The sequence below is a fragment of the Poecile atricapillus genome, chromosome 21 (genome assembly GCF_030490865.1).
Source record: "Poecile atricapillus isolate bPoeAtr1 chromosome 21, bPoeAtr1.hap1, whole genome shotgun sequence".
Classification (NCBI taxonomy): Eukaryota; Metazoa; Chordata; class Aves; order Passeriformes; family Paridae; genus Poecile; species Poecile atricapillus.
Window position 1 is genome coordinate 1,200,000 of NC_081269.1, and position 16,788 is coordinate 1,216,787.

The following is a 16,788-nucleotide window of genomic DNA, read 5'->3' on the forward strand; positions in this document are numbered from 1 at the left end:
TGGGAAATTTTCCAGCTTCTGGCTGTAATACTCAACCATTAATTCCCAATTTGCTCATCTGCCAGGTCTAGAAAAGATTTCTTTAAATCCTTTAAAACATATGTCTAAACTGCTTATTTTTCTGTTAATCAACATTGTCTCACACTATTTAATTTTAAAGCCTAACTTTTTAAACCTCTCAAGGTTGAGCCTGCTCTGAACACGAGGAGCTGTCAGTAACTTTGCACCATGTAACAACTGCCTGTGGTACCAGACAGGCTGTGCGCCCACTGACCACACACCGAGCTGCTCAGATTCTCCTACAGCCTTTTCCCTAACCTCTGTTAAAATATTAAAACATAAAAATGGATTTGAAAGGAGGCTGAGGAGCTGGAGAGAGAAAATGCAATTTCCTTGTTAGCTTACCCAGGCTGTCCAGAGGAGCTGGTGCCCTGAGGGGAGCTCAGCTGGCGCAGACAGACAGAACTGTTGCCTGTTTATGTGCTTTGCCACATGGGCTGGCTGCTGACAAGGGCACTAATTTCAGTTCAGACAGAACAGTTCTCTTGTTTAAATGGCTGAGTGTTGGTAGAAGAGTCGCTGGCTCCTCCTCTGCTGCTCCAGTCTGAGTTGGGAGCACCTGCAGAGATTTCCCCATTTAAATGTCCCTGTGCTCTGATACTCCTCTGCTTCCACTGCCGGAATGTCTGACCTCACAGGAGCTCTCCTGGGCCCCCCACTGCCACGGCTTGGCCCGGTTTCATGCTTTCACCTGGTTTTCAAAGCAAAGTTCCCAAAAACCTCCTATAAAGCTGTCACTACACGGCCACACATACAGAGTACGTATATGGACACAAAATATGTTATTTATTGTGAATTTTGCAAAGACACATTTAAGCAACAAAATATACATTTGTGAACCTTTAGTTTTATACATAACAATCTGCTACCATAGCAATAAATTAAATATACATTATTTACAACAGACATAGGTCACCAAAAACTACAAAGCACTGCCTCTCTACATCAAAAATAAATTTTGTCAGATACATTTCATCAAGATTTATTTTCACTCTATAAACTCTCTTCACATTCTCTGATATAAATCCAGCATTTCCCTTTGCAGGACATTCGCAGTGCTACATTCATTAAAGGCAATGAAAGCATGCTGGGGCAGAGGCTGGAGCAGCAGCGGAGCAGTGGGAGCACAGCTGGGACCTGCAGAGGTGCTGGGCTCTGCCCCAGCTCTGGCAGCGGTACTGGCACCGAGCACTGAGAACAGCCAGGAGATCTCTGCCCCTGGCACAGCCCCTTTGTGGCAGACACATCTCCTGGCCCCTTACCTGCCGTTCTTGAAGACCCTCAAAACTCTGGAAAGACAATGAGTTTGTGCTTAGGATCCCCTGCTTCCCTCAAAAAAAAGCACCTCTGTGTTGTGCTTTGGCTCTGTGGGGTTTCAAGAAGCAGCAAGTACGTGCCAAGCGCTTTCCTGAATGGAAGCCCAGCCAGAGCAGCAGTTCTGCCAGCCCGTGGCAGCTGCACACCAGCCCCTGACGGAGGGGATGCTGCTGGAAGGGAAGGGGTCCCAGCCCACTCTGCACAAGGACTCAGAACCAGCGGCACCAGGTGTCGAGCTGCACCTGAGCTGCCATCGCCGCTCACCCAGCCCAGGAGCTGATCTGGAGGGGCAGCCGGGCTGCAGCAGGAGCAAGCAGGGAGCCAGACCCTGGCAGGAAGGGGAGCAGCCCCCAGCAACAGAGACTTCTCCACACAGCGGAGGCTTCCCCATCACCCCCCTAAGGCGTTTCTGAGCCCACTCTGTTCCCTCTGCAATGTCATTTCTGAGGAGGGCAGAAGTTGTGTGCATGGAAACAGTGGAATTAGAAAGGAAAATGCACTGCCCAATAATTCTAGTGTCAGTTCAGGATCCTTTCCTTTATATATATAAATATATATTTTATACATATATATATATATATCTTCCTTCTATGTATGTATAGATGTGTGTCACTTATATGCACAAAACATTTTGCAAAATATATACAGGAACACCTTCAGCCACTGCTGGAAGTGCAGAAGTCCCCGGGATGTTCCTCAAGCACAGCTCAGCCTCAGAACCACCCCGGACAACCCAGGACACTCCTGGATGGGAGGCGCAGGCCAGCACAGGCAGCTGTGGGCGGCAGGAGCCCGGCCGGGACCGGAGCATCCAAAGCCCCGCTGCTGCTAAGGATGTGCAGCAGGTTTTAGGCCTTTGGCAAGGAGTGCTGCTGGAAATGTCCCACAGGAGCTGCTGGCAAAGCTCATGCCAGACCCCGGCCCCACCGCTGCTCCATGGGCTGGCGCAGGACAGACTGCAACAACACTGCAACTCTCCCTGAGGCTTCACACTCTTCTGCCTTTAGTCCCACTTGAACAACTCCCAAATCAATCCAGGTCAAAAAGGAAAGTCACAGTTTCAAGTGAAAGAAAAAAAGCAACAAAACAACCAAAAATGGCAAACCAGCTGACAGTAGCCACTGCATTGTCTGCTGAAAGATCTCACAGAGATCAACACCCATAGGAATGACAAGAGCTACAGAACCAAGTGACTTCTCAGAGGAAAAAGCAAACCCAGAGCAGAACCTGGGAGTAAGTCATTGCACCAGTCAGTGTTTCACTGTGCAGCCTCAGGAAATCAGACAAAAGCTTCCAAGAGAAGAATTGGGGGTGGGTTTGAAAGTGCTACTGAAGCATCATCAGACAAGTGCCAAACAGCAAAGTGTGTGATCCTGAGACACCTACAGCTACAGGCTGGACTGAGCACGCTGCATGCTCCTTTTCCAGAGGAAACTCAAGGCTTAAACTCTATTGAAATGCAACTGGCTGGGAGCAGGGGGGAATTATTGATATTTACTAGTCCTACACAGCACCTAGGGCTGGTGAAACTGTTCCCTGCCTTTTCACAACTGTTCTTCTTTAAGCTGGTTGCCCTCCCATCATAGCTACAGCCTTCCCATGTGGATTAATTACCGCATGAGCAGAGCACCTGCATGAACTGGATCATAAGGCTCTTGGAGAGCACCTCCCTGCAGGACCAGGGTGAGCAGAGCAGGTTCTGCAAGGCTTGGCTCATCTCTGGCCCGGGGAGATGACAGGGAGGAGGGGAGGTGATGGTTGAATCCTATAAGCACTTGCCCCAGAGATGGGAGCAGGAACAGCCACAGCCACGGCATCTACCCAGGGCTGCTCCAGGAGCACAGTTCTGCAACAGGCTGTCAGGTACTTTGTGCCTCTTGGAGTGCCCACGGGGTGACTTTGGCACTCAAAGTCCTGTTTTAGTAGGAATCACAAACTCAAAGAACTGTGTTCACTTGAGACTGAGAACCTGATTTCATGAGGGTTTCCAAAGGTTGTGGGGACAGGGGGGAATATCTCTGCAGCATCATGGCCTGTCTTCCAGAAAATGGGTAAGGGAAATCTATGAGCAATGTGAAATTTATGGACAGGCTTCAGGAAACTTCACATGAAGTTCCATAAAGGAGCAAAAAGATTTCTTGGCTGGCATGTTGAGTGAGGTATTTTCTGGGAAAGGGTAATATGGGAAAATTACCTTGCAGAATCTATAATCCTTTCAGAACAACAAGAGCTTGCTCAAAAGCAGCAGGACAGACTGCAAGGGCTGGATCAGCCTAATGCCTCACAAATCACTGGAATTTTATGCATTTGCCTGGTGATCCAAGCCATAGGGCAAAGCAGAGCCCACTAGGTAAATCCCCTCTGGTGCCAGTTCTAGTACTTAGAAAAGCTAAAGCTGTGATACACCACAGCTTTAGCTTTGGGTCACCTTTCCCAGGCCTGTGCTCAGTGTCAGGCAGGGACAAAGCAGGGAGGACAAACCTGCCAAGGAGGATGAGGTGGCTGCAGTCCCCAGCTCCACTCCCTGAGCCAAGTCACTCACCTGCCTCTTGTGCAAGAAACTGAATAAGTTTGGAGTGGGGAGCTGCCTCTGCCCCATGAGTTTTGGGGTGTAGGTAGGAGCCGGGGGATGGCTGAAGAGACACTGCAGACCTCACTCCGGGGAGAGCTGCCCAGGACCCCCCCCAGGGAGGTTTTGCCCCACTGCCCCCAGAGAAGAGCAACAGCAAACATGTTGGGGGGCAAACTGCCCCAGAGCCACTAACACCTAACTTTGGCCTGACCTCTCATGCTTCAAAAAAACAAACATAAACCCCTGTTTCCCCACTGGTAATTGCAAATAAAGCATGGAGGGACCTAAACTATGCAGAGGTCTCTCCTGCTGCCCCTCTGCCCAAAAGGAGCTGCCAGACAACCCAGGGATGGGGGGAATGGATGGTGCCCACCAGCTGCAGCACTTGTGGGCAACCACAGGATGACCCAGCAGAGCAGCAGAAGGGGACACGGCCCTGGCCACACATGTGTGCAGCACAGTCAGAGACACATCTCCTCCTGCACACAGAGCTGGGGGTGCTGGACAGGGGGACACCAGGTGAGAAGGTGGCTGGTCCCTGTCAGGACGGGGCTGCAGCAAGGCGAGAGCTCTTTTCTGGCAGCCAGCAGGTGAGGGCACCTTGCTGCCCATGGCCGGGGCGTGTGTGGTCCCATGGGGTGTTGAAGATTTTTTCCTTTGTTGAAACATTCTGTGCAAAGAAGAAAAGGACAAAAGTGTCAGGAGCATGGAAGGAGAATATTCCCACCCCTGAGGTGTTGGCTAATGAAGCACCTCTCCCAGGGAGGAAGCAGTAGCCACGGCAGTGCCCTTCTCCAAAGCCCCAGACCACCCGTCACTCCCAGCTTGTGGGAGAGGGAAACTTAGTGATGGGGTGAAAATCCCAGTTCTTTGAGACCCATGCTTTAAAAAATGTAAATTTCTCTCATTTCAAGTTCTACAGGCTCTTTTGCTCAGCTTGGGTCTTCCTAATGACACCCTTAATTTCATGGAACAGAAGGAACCCAGGTAAATCCCACTGAGCTCCCTTTACCTCTGCCCATAAAATCCATCTCGTGAATCTTCTGTTTCCCATTGGATTTTTGGAATGGGTAAGGGCCTGCACTGCCTTTCTACTCCAGTGCCCAGAGCACAGCGCAGCAATCCTGGAGATGGGCACCAGTGGTTAACACAAAAAGGTTAACTGGGAAAAATGCAACCTGCTTGGGCTGAGGCACCTGACCCTGGGAGCAGGTGCAGGAGCATGGTGCTCCAGAGTACTGGTGGGTGCAGACCTGTCATTAATCTCTGCCCTTTCCCTCACACACCTACAGCAGCATTTAGGGTGCTCTGAGGTACAGTATGGATCCCATAAGCAATAACAAGTAGTGTCAGCAGCCACAGCTGGCCCCAGTCAGCCTTTTTGCACAAGACAGAACATACCAACACTCACCCGTGACAAGTGCATGACTTCCTCCTGCTAGTGGCTCTATGTGAAACAACAGAACATGGGGTGGGTTGTGAACAAAGAGGCAAGAAGTCACAAAATCCCTTCCCTTTTCTCCCTCACAGGCCCCAGAGCTACCCCCAGACCCAGAGCCTATGCTGGGCAGGGAGGACACTGCTGCACAGCATCCCACCAGTGGGAGCCCTGGCACGTACCAAGCTGGAGCTGCCATGGCTGAGTTTGTCAAAGCGAAACTTCAGGTTGGACCTTGGAGAGTTTCTGTTCTTTATATCTGCTGGAGGGAGAGGACAAGCAAAGAACACAAATAATAAACTGTGAACAAAAATATTTGCAGTAGTACTGGCTGCACTTACCCAGCCAGGCACTTTAATAGGCTCTCAGGAGTGCTACCAATATTTAGTCTGCCTTGGCTGAATGTTTGGCAAAAGCTGTATATTAAGTGTTTGCAATGGAACAAATTGAGGCTTAATTACATTTCAGTCTTTCTCCTGGAAATGCCACTGAAAAGGCTACAAGGAATGACTGATCCATATAATGTATGGGTGGATTTTCATGTTCTTGGCAGGAAAAATACAAAATAAACACTCCAAGCATTAAAAAGGGCTAGTTTAAGGGTTCAGAAAATCACTAATGAAATAAGGAGGAGGACATGTGGGGTGCCGAGACACAAAAAGCCTGCCTGCACTCCATGGTCCCATTTTGCCTGCAACACTGCCAGTTACAGAGCTGGTGTGCTTCCTGGCTGCTTCAAAAACAGCTCCTCAGCTGACAGTGTGTGTCCACATGGACCGTGGTGCCTTGTGGCAGGCTCTCTGTGGCTCGAGGAATCAGAGCCATGGGGATTTGTGGATGAGGGGTGACTGTGGCCACCCCCATCTCACTGCACTGTCGCCACAGGACGGGCCAGCAAAGAGCTTTTCCTGCCTGTTCTGCCCTTTTGAGTTGCACCTCACTGTGCAAATCATCTGACTGCAATGGATGGAGTTGGTGAGCGGGTTGGCAGGAGAGGAATGGAGCCAAGACCACGGGAAGCTGCTTGTTGATTAAGTAATTGTGAGTCATGGCTCAGCCTCTGGAGACAGTTTCCACAACTACTGCACATGCCTGTCAGGGGAGACAGAGGGAACAAAGCCCCAGCAAGAGCCACCTCTGTGCTCTAATTGAGAAAGGAAACAAATTCCCCATGGAAGTACAGAACTACAGCACATGGGGCCAGCTCTCCAGAATAGCCCTGTCAGGATGGGTGCCTGTCCTGCCAGGGCGAGCACAGCTGCTGCTTCACGCTGAGACCTGGGCAGGGCTGGCTGGGGGCTCCTCCAACCCAGAGCCACAGAACCCGCTCCAGCCCACCACTACAGGAACCCAGGGTGGCTCCAGGAGCAAAGGCAGAGCCGGTGCCTCCTGCCAGTCTGCTGTCACCCACCTGTGGGGCTCCTGCTCATGATGACAGGGGTGGCCATGGCCCCCACGCCGGGGCTCTCACTGCCAGGGGAAGCGCTGTACACAAACACGTCCTGCTTGAATGGTGATGCGGTGGAGGGCTGGCTCCCCTGCTCACAGAGACAGGACATAGCTTTTCCTGCAGTCAGGTCTTTCCCCCACACCCTGCCAATGCCCCACTGCACCTGTGCCCACTGCAACCGACTGGCCTGGGTGGACCGAGCAGTGCCCAGGGCAGTCCAAGGCTCACTGGGCTGTCAATCACAGAATGGTTTGGGTTCTTGGTTTGGAAGGGACCTTAAAGACCATCTAATCAGACCCTCCCTGCCATGGGCAGTGACACCTTCCACTAGAGCAGGTTGCTCCCAGCCCTGTCCAACCTGGCCTTAAACACCTCCAGGGATGGGGCAGCCACACCGCCCTGATGTCCCACCAGGCACGCCAGCCCTCCTCCTCCCCACACCCAGAGACAGGGTTAAGCCTCTCCATGTCAGCAGTGAGGAGGCACCTGGGGGCTGGCAGGCACTTCCCCCCTCAAAGCCCAGAGGTCTGGAGGCAGCAGGGAGCCAAGGGGTGTGAGGAACGTGCTGCGGGGAGGGTTTGGTACGTACCACGCTGTCGTACTCCTCCAGGGTCTCGCTCTCCCCTGCCGTGCTGCTGAAGCTGCTGGTGCTGGAGGAGGAACGGGAGATGTTCGACCTCCCGTTCTCTTTCAGCTTGATAAAAGGCCTAGAGAGAGGCGGAACGGAAGGAAGGGCGCGTGGCTGTCACCAGGGAAGCGCGTCCCTTGGACCGTGACAGGGGGACAGACTCTCCTGCACACACCTGGAGCAAAGGGCTGCCACAGGAATGAACCTTTTGGGGTGCTTCAGCACATAACCACTTCCAAAGGCACGGGATAAGGCACTGGGTGGGTGCCCAGTAGGAAGCTCTAGGTCGAGCTGACTTCATCTTAGCACAGAGGGACAGGCACAGCAGCCTTCTATGCCCTGGGGGCAACCTAGGTCAAATGCTGCTCTTTGCTCTTCTTTGTAAAGACCAAAAAGGAGCTGTGCTTACGAATCACCAGAATCTTTTCTCCCTTAATATCAAACTTATTTACAGTAAAATTTGGATATGGTTTTGTTTGACAAATTCCTTGATGTCTGTTGAGCTGTGGTGGAATGAGGATGGGCTCCTCCTGGCTCACCTGTCTTTGTTGGGACATATTTCAGGGGAGCTGGGGTTGGATGAGGTTTCAGATTTCATCTCTTGGGAAGAATGTCCCAAATCTGGTGTCTTCTGGGCTCCAGAAACACTGTCACTGAGAGCACAAAGAGACAGGTTGCACAAGTTATATAAGAGACTTAAAAAGGATGGTCAAATTGTGCTACCCAACTGAGAGTGGCATATGCTCTATAGGTACCACCACAAACTTACCACCTTGTCCTGCTCTCCGCCTGGCTCTCCGATGTCGTGTGCAGGCGAGGGAACAGCCCTGACCGGCGCTTGATGGGGCTCCTGGACTGGTTCTTGGCAGCAGCAGCTGGGACAGGGGGCTGAAAGCAGAGAACAATCCTGGTTTGAGAGCACAGCTCTCTCCTGGGAGTCCAGACACTAAATATCCTGTGAGGAACTGCCTACACGTCTTAAAACCACATAATGCCAGAACTTCTTTTCTATCTCCTTTTACTTTGGGCCCAAAACCCCAGGAATCTTATCTTTGGTTCTCCCACAAAATGAGCCCAACTTAAACAAGGCATTCAAATTCACAGCCTGCTCAAGTCTCCACCTCACTCTTACCCTTGCAGCCCATGCAGTGCATGGCATGCCACTGCCAGGCTGCATCAGTGGAAAGCAGTGACCTGTCAGGCTGTGGAGGGGTGGGAAGAGGAAGTAACAGTGGGATGGATGGACAGAGGGACAGAGGGACATGGGGACATGCTCACCGAGAAGGTGGTCTTGGTCACCTCGCCACTGTTGTGTGCAATGCCCCCACTGAGGCTGCCTGGGATGCCACTGCCATGGTGCTTCTTCTGGCTGCCCACCATCGTCTCCATGGAGTGGCTGCGCACCCGGATGGCTCTCTGTGGCAGAGGGGACAGGGGATAGCAGGTCATCACCACCCAGCAGGGTGCTGTCCCCAGAACTCCTCCAGAACCTCAGGTCTTCCCCAGGCACAAGGGAGAGCAACCTGTCCATGCCTCCCCAAGAGCAAGTACACCCCACCAATAGCACAACTCGTGGCAGCAGGGCTGGCAGGTGCAGCTAAGGGTGGGCTGCCCTTGGGGAACCCCACAGCCACCATGGGATCAGATTTTCCCTCATTGCTCTGTGATATCAAGGACTGCACCTATGGGACCAGGAGACACAGACACAGACACAAGCCCTGCCTCCTGCCTGGCCAACCTCCCAGACCCCTCAGCAGGAATGGGGACCACAGCCAAGCCACAAGCCATGTTTGTGTGCACATCTTCCACATTTCTCCCTGGACTCAGAGAGAACAGACCCTCTCCTGCCTTTCTTGCACCTCCTGCATCTCTCAGCCTGTCCCAAAACAGCCCCTGAGCTGAACGCTTCACAGCCACATAGAAGTGCTTCTGCTATTCAGTAAGCTACTGCTTGAGAATACATTTAGCCTGAACCACTGCTGTGGCTTCTGGTTTGGTCTATCCACCTCTGGAAGGGACTGGAAGTGAGCTGTGCAGCAGTGGCCTCACAGCAGCCACAGGGCCTCCCTGCTCCCTTTGATCTTCATTTCTCCCCGTCAAGCTGCCCCCTTCCCTCACTCTTCACATCAGCTACCTTCTCTGTTCTCAGCTGTTCCCTCAGCCATGGCTGCTGCTTCTCCAGCCCCTGAATCCCAGCCCAGGCTAAAGAGTTGATGAGCCATGGCAGGCCAAACCCCTGGAGGTGCCAGCACTGCATCTGCAGCATGCAGGCTGTTTGCTGCTGGCTGGGGGGCATGGAGCCACAGCTGCACCCATACCAGGGTAAGAGGAAGCTGCAGCTCTGAGCTCTCACCGAGCCCCCAGTGCTGAAGACCACAGCCCCAACAGCCCCTCCTGCCTATCCAATAATGAACATCAAGCAAGAGTCCATCAGACTGAATTTATTGGGGTCAGCAGAAATTCATACACAGTTCGACATTGTTCTTAGGTAAAAGTGACCAGTTGCTTTGCTGCAAAGCAGCAGCCACAGGTACTCACACTCTGCAGGCTCCTGCACAGGGCTATGGAACTCTCTGAGGTTCCCCAACAAATCAGCCCTGAGGAGCGGCTCTGTCCCCACAGAAGAAGCAAAGGCAGCTCTCACTCACTCAGAGCCCAGCAGAACTGAGCTCTGCTCACCCCCGAGAACTGGTCCCCTGGTCCCCTGGCCAAGGAGATGGGCATGTAGGCTGGGTCGTAGGTGCAAGGCAGCAGGCACAAAGATGCGAGGGGGACCAGATCTCAGCCCCTCCAGCCCTCCTTCACCGTGTGTCCTCCCCGCACCGCTCCAGCAGTGCACGGTGCAGGACATAAGCCAGCAGGCAGCCCAGCAGCGTGGGCACGAGGCGCCCGGGCAGGCGTAGCCCACCATGGACCAAGGGGCTCACCTCCCATCCCAGCACTCCCTGCAATGCCAAGAGAGCACGGTCTGTCTCCTCGCACACACAGTGTGCCGGAACATCGCTGTTTAACCTCAGTGTCAGACCTGACGCTGTGCACAGCGGTTCCATTCCTACATGTCTCACCCTGGAATAGGACACATCTGAACCTTTGCAGCAGGGTCTGTGGAGCTGTGCACCCCTCCTGCCTGGCCCCATTCACCAGTCTCACTTCTCTGTGCTACAGAGATAACCGTACCTGAGATAACTGCAGGAGCTGTCCCAGCACAGCTGCAGCCAGGACAGTCCCCCTGCCCAGTGACAGCTACCCAGCACCAGCCCCCTCTGTGCTAGAGGGCAGCTGCACCACAGACACCTGGCAATGGCTCATAGCCTCAGACTCAGGTGCTGCCCCTCCATCTCGAGGGATGTCCCTGCTTCCCAGCCAGCCACTGTCCCTACCACCAGCGGCTGCTCAAAGTTTCCTCCACAGTGCTTTACCCATTTCTTTTCCTCCAGCCCACATCACCTGCTTTCCCTCACACTCACCCTGTCTCCCTGGCACACTTAGCTACACTTCCCCGCTCCACATCCAGCACCTTTCTTTCTATCTTCTGTTTTAAGCACAATGACCACCACCTCCCACCCGCTTGCTGTGGCAGCTGCCCCAGGCACCCCTCCTGATTCCTGTCCCACAGCAGTGGCAGCCAGCTGCCAGAACATGAGCAGGACATGTTCTGCCACAGCAGAGCCCAGCTGCAGGCACACCCTGTGCAAGGGGTCTGGGCCTGGACTGAGACCCTCTGGGGACACAAAAACTGCTGCAGCACACTGGTAGAGTGTCAGGAACTCTGCAGAAGTCACTCCAATGGGGACACTCACCAATAATTCAACTGTGCCAGCTTCTGCTTGCTCCCACCGAGACCAGCCTGAGCACTTGGCAGGCTGAGCAGACAGTGGTGGCAGCAGCCCCCACCTCCTCTTGCCACTGTACCCTCAGGGACACCTCTTGTCTCCAAATACGTACTTTGCCAACCCAAGGTGAATTTTAGCTCTGTTGTTCACAAGGGCAGGGCTTTACCTTGAAAGACTCCAAAAAGCCTCCATGACCCCCATTCTCCAGCTTGTCCTCCTCAGGCCCCAGCCCCAGCATGGTCTGCGTGTGGCCATGGAGCTCATCGTGAAGATTGTCCAACAAGGCAGCACGTGTCCGATCCTGCAGGAGAGAAAAGGACTCAGCCAGGGGCTCCAAGGGAGGAGCAGTGGCACCGATCCATGTGACACCAGCTCGTGCCTTCTTGAGGGCAGTGCCCGCCCCATGGCCACCATGCAGAGCACTGAGTTCAACAGGGAAAGGTAGCTTGGAGGAGGAATGAAAGAACTCTCCAAACCCTTTTCCAGGCAGGGACACATGGGCAGTGTTACCTCCAGCTTCGCAAACTTGTCGGACTTGCAGCAGGCATTCTCAGCATTGATGAGCTTGGTCAGCAGGAACTCTCGGAACTCGGGGCTCTGCAGGGAGACAACCAAGGTGGAAAACACCCACCATTTTAAGACTCTCTGTATCTCTGGTCCCACAGCTGTACCAACCCAAAACCCAAGCTCACAGCACCCAGCAGTCCCTCCAGATGTGGAAGCATTGGTGGAAAACCCCAGATGGATTTGAGGTGCCCACCTGCACCAACACAGGTGCCTCAGCACCAGAGCCACTGCTGCCACCTTGCTCAAGTAATGCCATGCAGTGGTGCATGCCACTCACCCTACCATAAACACCTCAGTGTTTTGGGGTCTCAGTGGAAACCAAAATTAATGTAGATAAATTCCAGAAATCCTGTTTTCACAAAGCTGGTGTGCTTGGAAACATCTCAGACATGCACATCTTCTATTTTTTATATTTTTTATAGCTTGGAACATGCTTCCCTCTCAGCTCCTACCTTCTGGAACACCGGTGGGCTCGGCAGGGGTGGGCCAAAGGAGGGAACGTCTTCCCGGGCTGTGACTGATACCTGAGGAGTCAAGAGACACGTTATTCCCACAGGTGCAGCAGGGTAAGAGTGCTGATGCCACCTACACCCAGGTGATATGTCAGACTGCTCCAAGGCACATGCAAACACCAAGGACCATCAAAACTCTTTAACAAATGAGGTGTTTTACAAATACATATTTTATGCGCTGATGTGTGTATACACACACATTATGTAACAGTGCATACATAACATACCTGTGTGCACGTGTGTGTCTTCATCACACAGGTACAAGTCTCCACCAGGCTTAACACTGACTGCATCACTGAGCATAGGGTAAGTGCCCTGGGCAACCTGTGCCAGGGCCTCACCACCTTCAGACAGAAGAATTTCCTCCTAATTTCTAATCTAACCCTACCTTTTGCAAGTGGGAAGCCATTCCCCCTTGTCCTGTCCCTCCATGCCCTCATCTAAAGATGCTGAAGCAAAAATGGGTAGGTGCACATTGGGACTGCCCTCACCTTGTATGCTGTATTATCCGCCTCGGGGTTTTCCACCTGCACCACAATATAGGCATGCAGGAAGTTGGAAGCGATCATGTCTGGGACAAATGGCGTGTTCTCCTCTTGGAAGATAATTGCCACGATGTCATTGCCAATGTGCCTCTTCCTCTGGAGCTAAACCAGAAGGGAGAACATTGGGTCAGTGAAACTAGGCGGTTCTCCTCCTGCAGGAGCAAGCACAGTCCCAGGCTGGGGAGCCAAGCAATCACTTCCCATGGCTTGGCAGTGCCCACAGCACTGGGCAGGGCAATGTCAGTCCCCCACTCAGAACCTTCTGTGCAAGCAGTTTCTCTTACTTGTTGTGTGTCTCCTTCGGTAAAAGGCAGCTTTGTAGAGACATGAAACATTATCTCCCTGTCCCTGAACACGGTGTACACAGACTCTGCTCCCGTCTGCCCATGGCTGACATCCAGGCCTCCTCGAAAACTGGAGATCAAGGGAAAGGCGGAGAGAAACGAAGAGATATTAATTGAAAGCTTCACAGAGAACACCAGCAGCTGTCAGGGGACAGGCTGATGGAACAGCCCAGCTCATTTATCTTTATCTAGCAGTGAGCAAACAGGAAAGAACAAACCATGCGTCATGTGTAGTAACCAGCCATCCTTGTCACCAGCCTGAAATACAGGGTGCACATAAAGCAGGGCTGGTCAGCCAGGGCTGACCACAGCCATGGGCACCAGCTGTGACCTCACCATCCCTCAGCAGCAGTGCGGGTCTGTGCCTGCACTGTGGCTGCTGCAGTGACTGCCCTGGGGGCACCCGTGGCTGAGCTGCAACACCGGGCATGGCACATTTCCACAGACTTCCTTTCATCTATGGCTGAATATAGCTAGATTTTATCACAACCTCAAAGCTGCAGGAAAAGAAGTTTTTCTCTCTTGGCAGCTCCAATTTTTTTTTTAAACTCCCCCAGCTTTGAAAAACAAGCCAAAGCTATATTTGCTTCTCCGCACATCCCGCTCATGAGCGAGATGACTTCTGTTCTCACACGTAGATATTTTTACAGATGACATGGTCTCTTGTTAATGTATTTGTAAAATCATCCTTTTTATCTAACTTACCCTTTGAAGTCCTGGAGAGTTATGGTGTCTCCCAGAAAACTTAAGAAGTTCTTGAAAGCGGTGCTCTCTTCATTATTGCCAAACAGCTCCTCCTCTTGGGTCTACAAAACACAGGGTGCATCTGCTGACAGCCCCGATTTCCCTGCCTGTCCAATCCCCTGCCACCTCCAGCTCCATCCACAGCATCCTTGGGGTCTGACTGGCATCTTGTTCCATGGTGTCCTGTACAGCCACAGGCTGCTCCCCACCTCTGCTCCCCAGCTGGTACCACCACATTCACCACCAGCCATCAGCACCATCTGTGGGCTTCCACAGCCTAGGGTAAAGCTGCTGAGAGCCTCTTCTGAGCCCCAGCAAGGACCTTGGGATAATATCCAGGAAATACCAAACCAGAAGTGAATCCTCTGTTGAAAAATCCCTAATCATCTCCTGCTTGCTGTATTTCAAAATAATCAAACCCTAATTACGGCCTTGCGTGAGTCACTCAATCCAACCCAAAATGCAACATGTAAGATAATTTGAGTGCCTGTCAGAGTAATTCTCAGTGAGTTCTGAGGCTGAGCTCTGCACTCCCCATCCAGAGTCCCCCTGCTAATTACAGCATTTTCAGCAAGCGCCTCTCTTCAGAGCCCACAGTCCCTCCAGACAAAAGTAGCTGTTTAGCTGTCTAAACATGTATCTGATTAAAATACCATGCCTGCTAAAATCCATTTTCTCATCCACTTTTCCCTACAGCAGCTTGTGGGCTGATTTCCATACTGAGACTTTTCAGTCATATCATTTTTTAATGAGTGGGGAAAACATCCGAACAATGAGAAACACGGTCAGTGAGGGCATCCAGTGATACAAGGTGCTGCATGTGGCAGAACTAACATCAGAGGTGAGTCTGTGCTCGTGAAACGTGGATCTCTGGGGCACAGGGACGTGTTCCATGAAAGTGGCATGGGGACAACTCACCTGCCTGAACTTCTGATAGATCACACCAAACTTGAACGTGTTGTTGACCTCATGTTCATCGTAAGACACTATCATCTGGGATGCCTGCAAGAAAGCAAAATGCCAGTTGTTTCACCTGATGAATGATGGCCAAAACATCCATGCTGAGGGGTGAGGAGAGCCCACCAGAGCTGCAGCAGGGTACAACAACAGCTGGGCAGCACCAGGGGAGTAGAAGTGGGAAAGAAGCCAAATTCCCACATAATTAGGCTTAAAGTTTTCAACAGTGGCCCTGGGTGTGCTTCTCAGTGTCCCTGCAGAACACATGACCGACTCGGGCAGGTTACCTCACCTTGGGGTAGAGAACTGGGTTAAACTTCAGCCCAGAGGCATCGTCACAGAAGGCCTGTGGGCAAGGGGAAAGAGCCATCAGTGCCAGGTCCTTGGCCAAAACTTCAGGCCATGAATGTCTTACAAAGAAGCCAAATACAGCCTCCAATAGCAGGAGCTCCCCACTTCACATCCTCTCATTGGGATGCCCCATGGCCTGGCTGGCCCCAACTGAGGATGCAGCAAGCCAAGTCCCAGGTCTCTCCATGTCAAATGAGTTCCATTTTCTCTCCTTGCCTGGGATCAGCACAAAACCAACAGCAGGGCCAGCACGCAGCACCACCAAAGTGCCCCCTGACCTGAGAGACCAGGCACTGCTGCCCAACACATCCCAACGCTGCCCAACACATCCCAATGCTTCCCAAAACATCCCAACACTTTCCAACATATCCCAACGCTGCCCAACACATCCCAATGCTGCCCAACACATCCCAACACTTCCCAACACATCCCAATGCTGCCCAACACATCCCAACACATCCCAACACTGCCCAACACATCCCAATGTTGCCTGAGGTGCACTGGCATGGGCTTTGCTGCATGTGCTCCAACCAAACCAGGCAATTCACCTTTGCAATCTGGGGGATGCTCGGGAGTTTGCTGAATCCTGACAATGGAATCCTTTCATGCAATGTCTTCACTTTGGACCTAGCAAACAAACAACAATGAGCAGACAGATGTCAGAGAGTGTCTACAGCAAAGTGACACCCACTGTTGGGAAACACTGTTGAGCTGCATTTGTTGGGCCTGGTTAGTGGGCCCGATTTGTCTTCTCATCTCTGCAGCTCTTAAAATATTCATAGTTCGGAGGAAAATGACACAGTGGTTCAGACATGCTGTGTCCTGTCATCTTATGGAGGGGTGGTGAAAGAAATGACTGGGGTTATCCCAGGAAGGATTAAACCTACTGAGGTTTACATTCAGCTCCAGTGGCAACAGATCAAAGCTTCACATTCATTATCAGGTTTAGGCAGTCCCAGCACAGAAACACAGGGATGTTGCCACTGCCTCCCATCCTACCCAGACCCCCTCCACATGCTGCCAGTCCAGCTCAAGCACTTGCTGTAGAAACAGAACCAGGGACTCCCAGAGAGAGACTATTTTGTTAAATAAAGCTTTTTTTTTTATATACCTGAGTATAACCCTTAAATATTCTGTGCCATCTGTCTCCTCGCATTTAACAGAAAGGATCAGATTTCCGAGGCTGCTGGCTGTACAGTAGAAATTTAAATGATCCTAAAAATAGAAAACAGCACATTAGCAGCTGGGAAGCAACTCACCGATGGCAAGAGCACTGTCTGGAAACTCACCTGCTACCCCAACACCCTCCCATCACTCACACACTTGCACCCCCTTGCCAGGACCAGGGCTGTGAGCAAGAGGGCAGGGGCTGCCATACAGGCCCTCGTGCCTGGCTGAGCCCCAGGTCCCCAGCAACAGGAGACCTGTGGCAGTGGGGCCAGGGCCAAAGGCCACATGTGTAGCCATCAC

General features: G+C 52.2%; 1 protein-coding gene across 11 annotated transcripts in view; it reads right to left on the reverse strand.

Annotated features, from left to right (window-relative positions):
* Positions 1–823: 823 nt before the first annotated feature.
* RAP1GAP2 (RAP1 GTPase activating protein 2) overlaps positions 824–16,788 on the reverse strand; it is a 49,301-nt gene continuing 33,336 nt past the window's right edge. For 5 of the 11 annotated variants that reach the window (XM_058854279.1, XM_058854278.1, XM_058854282.1 and 2 more), the window contains 18 exons: positions 16,430–16,533; positions 15,867–15,945; positions 15,260–15,313; positions 14,929–15,012; positions 13,972–14,072; positions 13,207–13,336; positions 12,869–13,024; positions 12,318–12,389; positions 11,809–11,895; positions 11,465–11,599; positions 8,744–8,881; positions 8,235–8,353; positions 8,005–8,118; positions 7,427–7,544; positions 6,799–6,925; positions 5,570–5,649; positions 5,361–5,396; positions 1,943–4,619 (listed from right to left, as the gene is read on the reverse strand). In XM_058854279.1, the coding sequence (XP_058710262.1) occupies positions 5,388–5,396; positions 5,570–5,649; positions 6,799–6,925; positions 7,427–7,544; positions 8,005–8,118; positions 8,235–8,353; positions 8,744–8,881; positions 11,465–11,599; positions 11,809–11,895; positions 12,318–12,389; positions 12,869–13,024; positions 13,207–13,336; positions 13,972–14,072; positions 14,929–15,012; positions 15,260–15,313; positions 15,867–15,945; positions 16,430–16,533 (1,707 nt within the window). In that variant the 3' untranslated portion in view covers positions 1,943–4,619; positions 5,361–5,387. Of the gene's footprint in view, positions 4,620–5,360; positions 5,397–5,569; positions 5,650–6,798; positions 6,926–7,426; positions 7,545–8,004; positions 8,119–8,234; positions 8,354–8,743; positions 8,882–11,464; positions 11,600–11,808; positions 11,896–12,317; positions 12,390–12,868; positions 13,025–13,206; positions 13,337–13,971; positions 14,073–14,928; positions 15,013–15,259; positions 15,314–15,866; positions 15,946–16,429; positions 16,534–16,788 lie in introns of all 11 variants that reach the window. The other 6 variants (XM_058854277.1, XM_058854275.1, XM_058854273.1 and 3 more) reach the window with 4 other exon arrangements.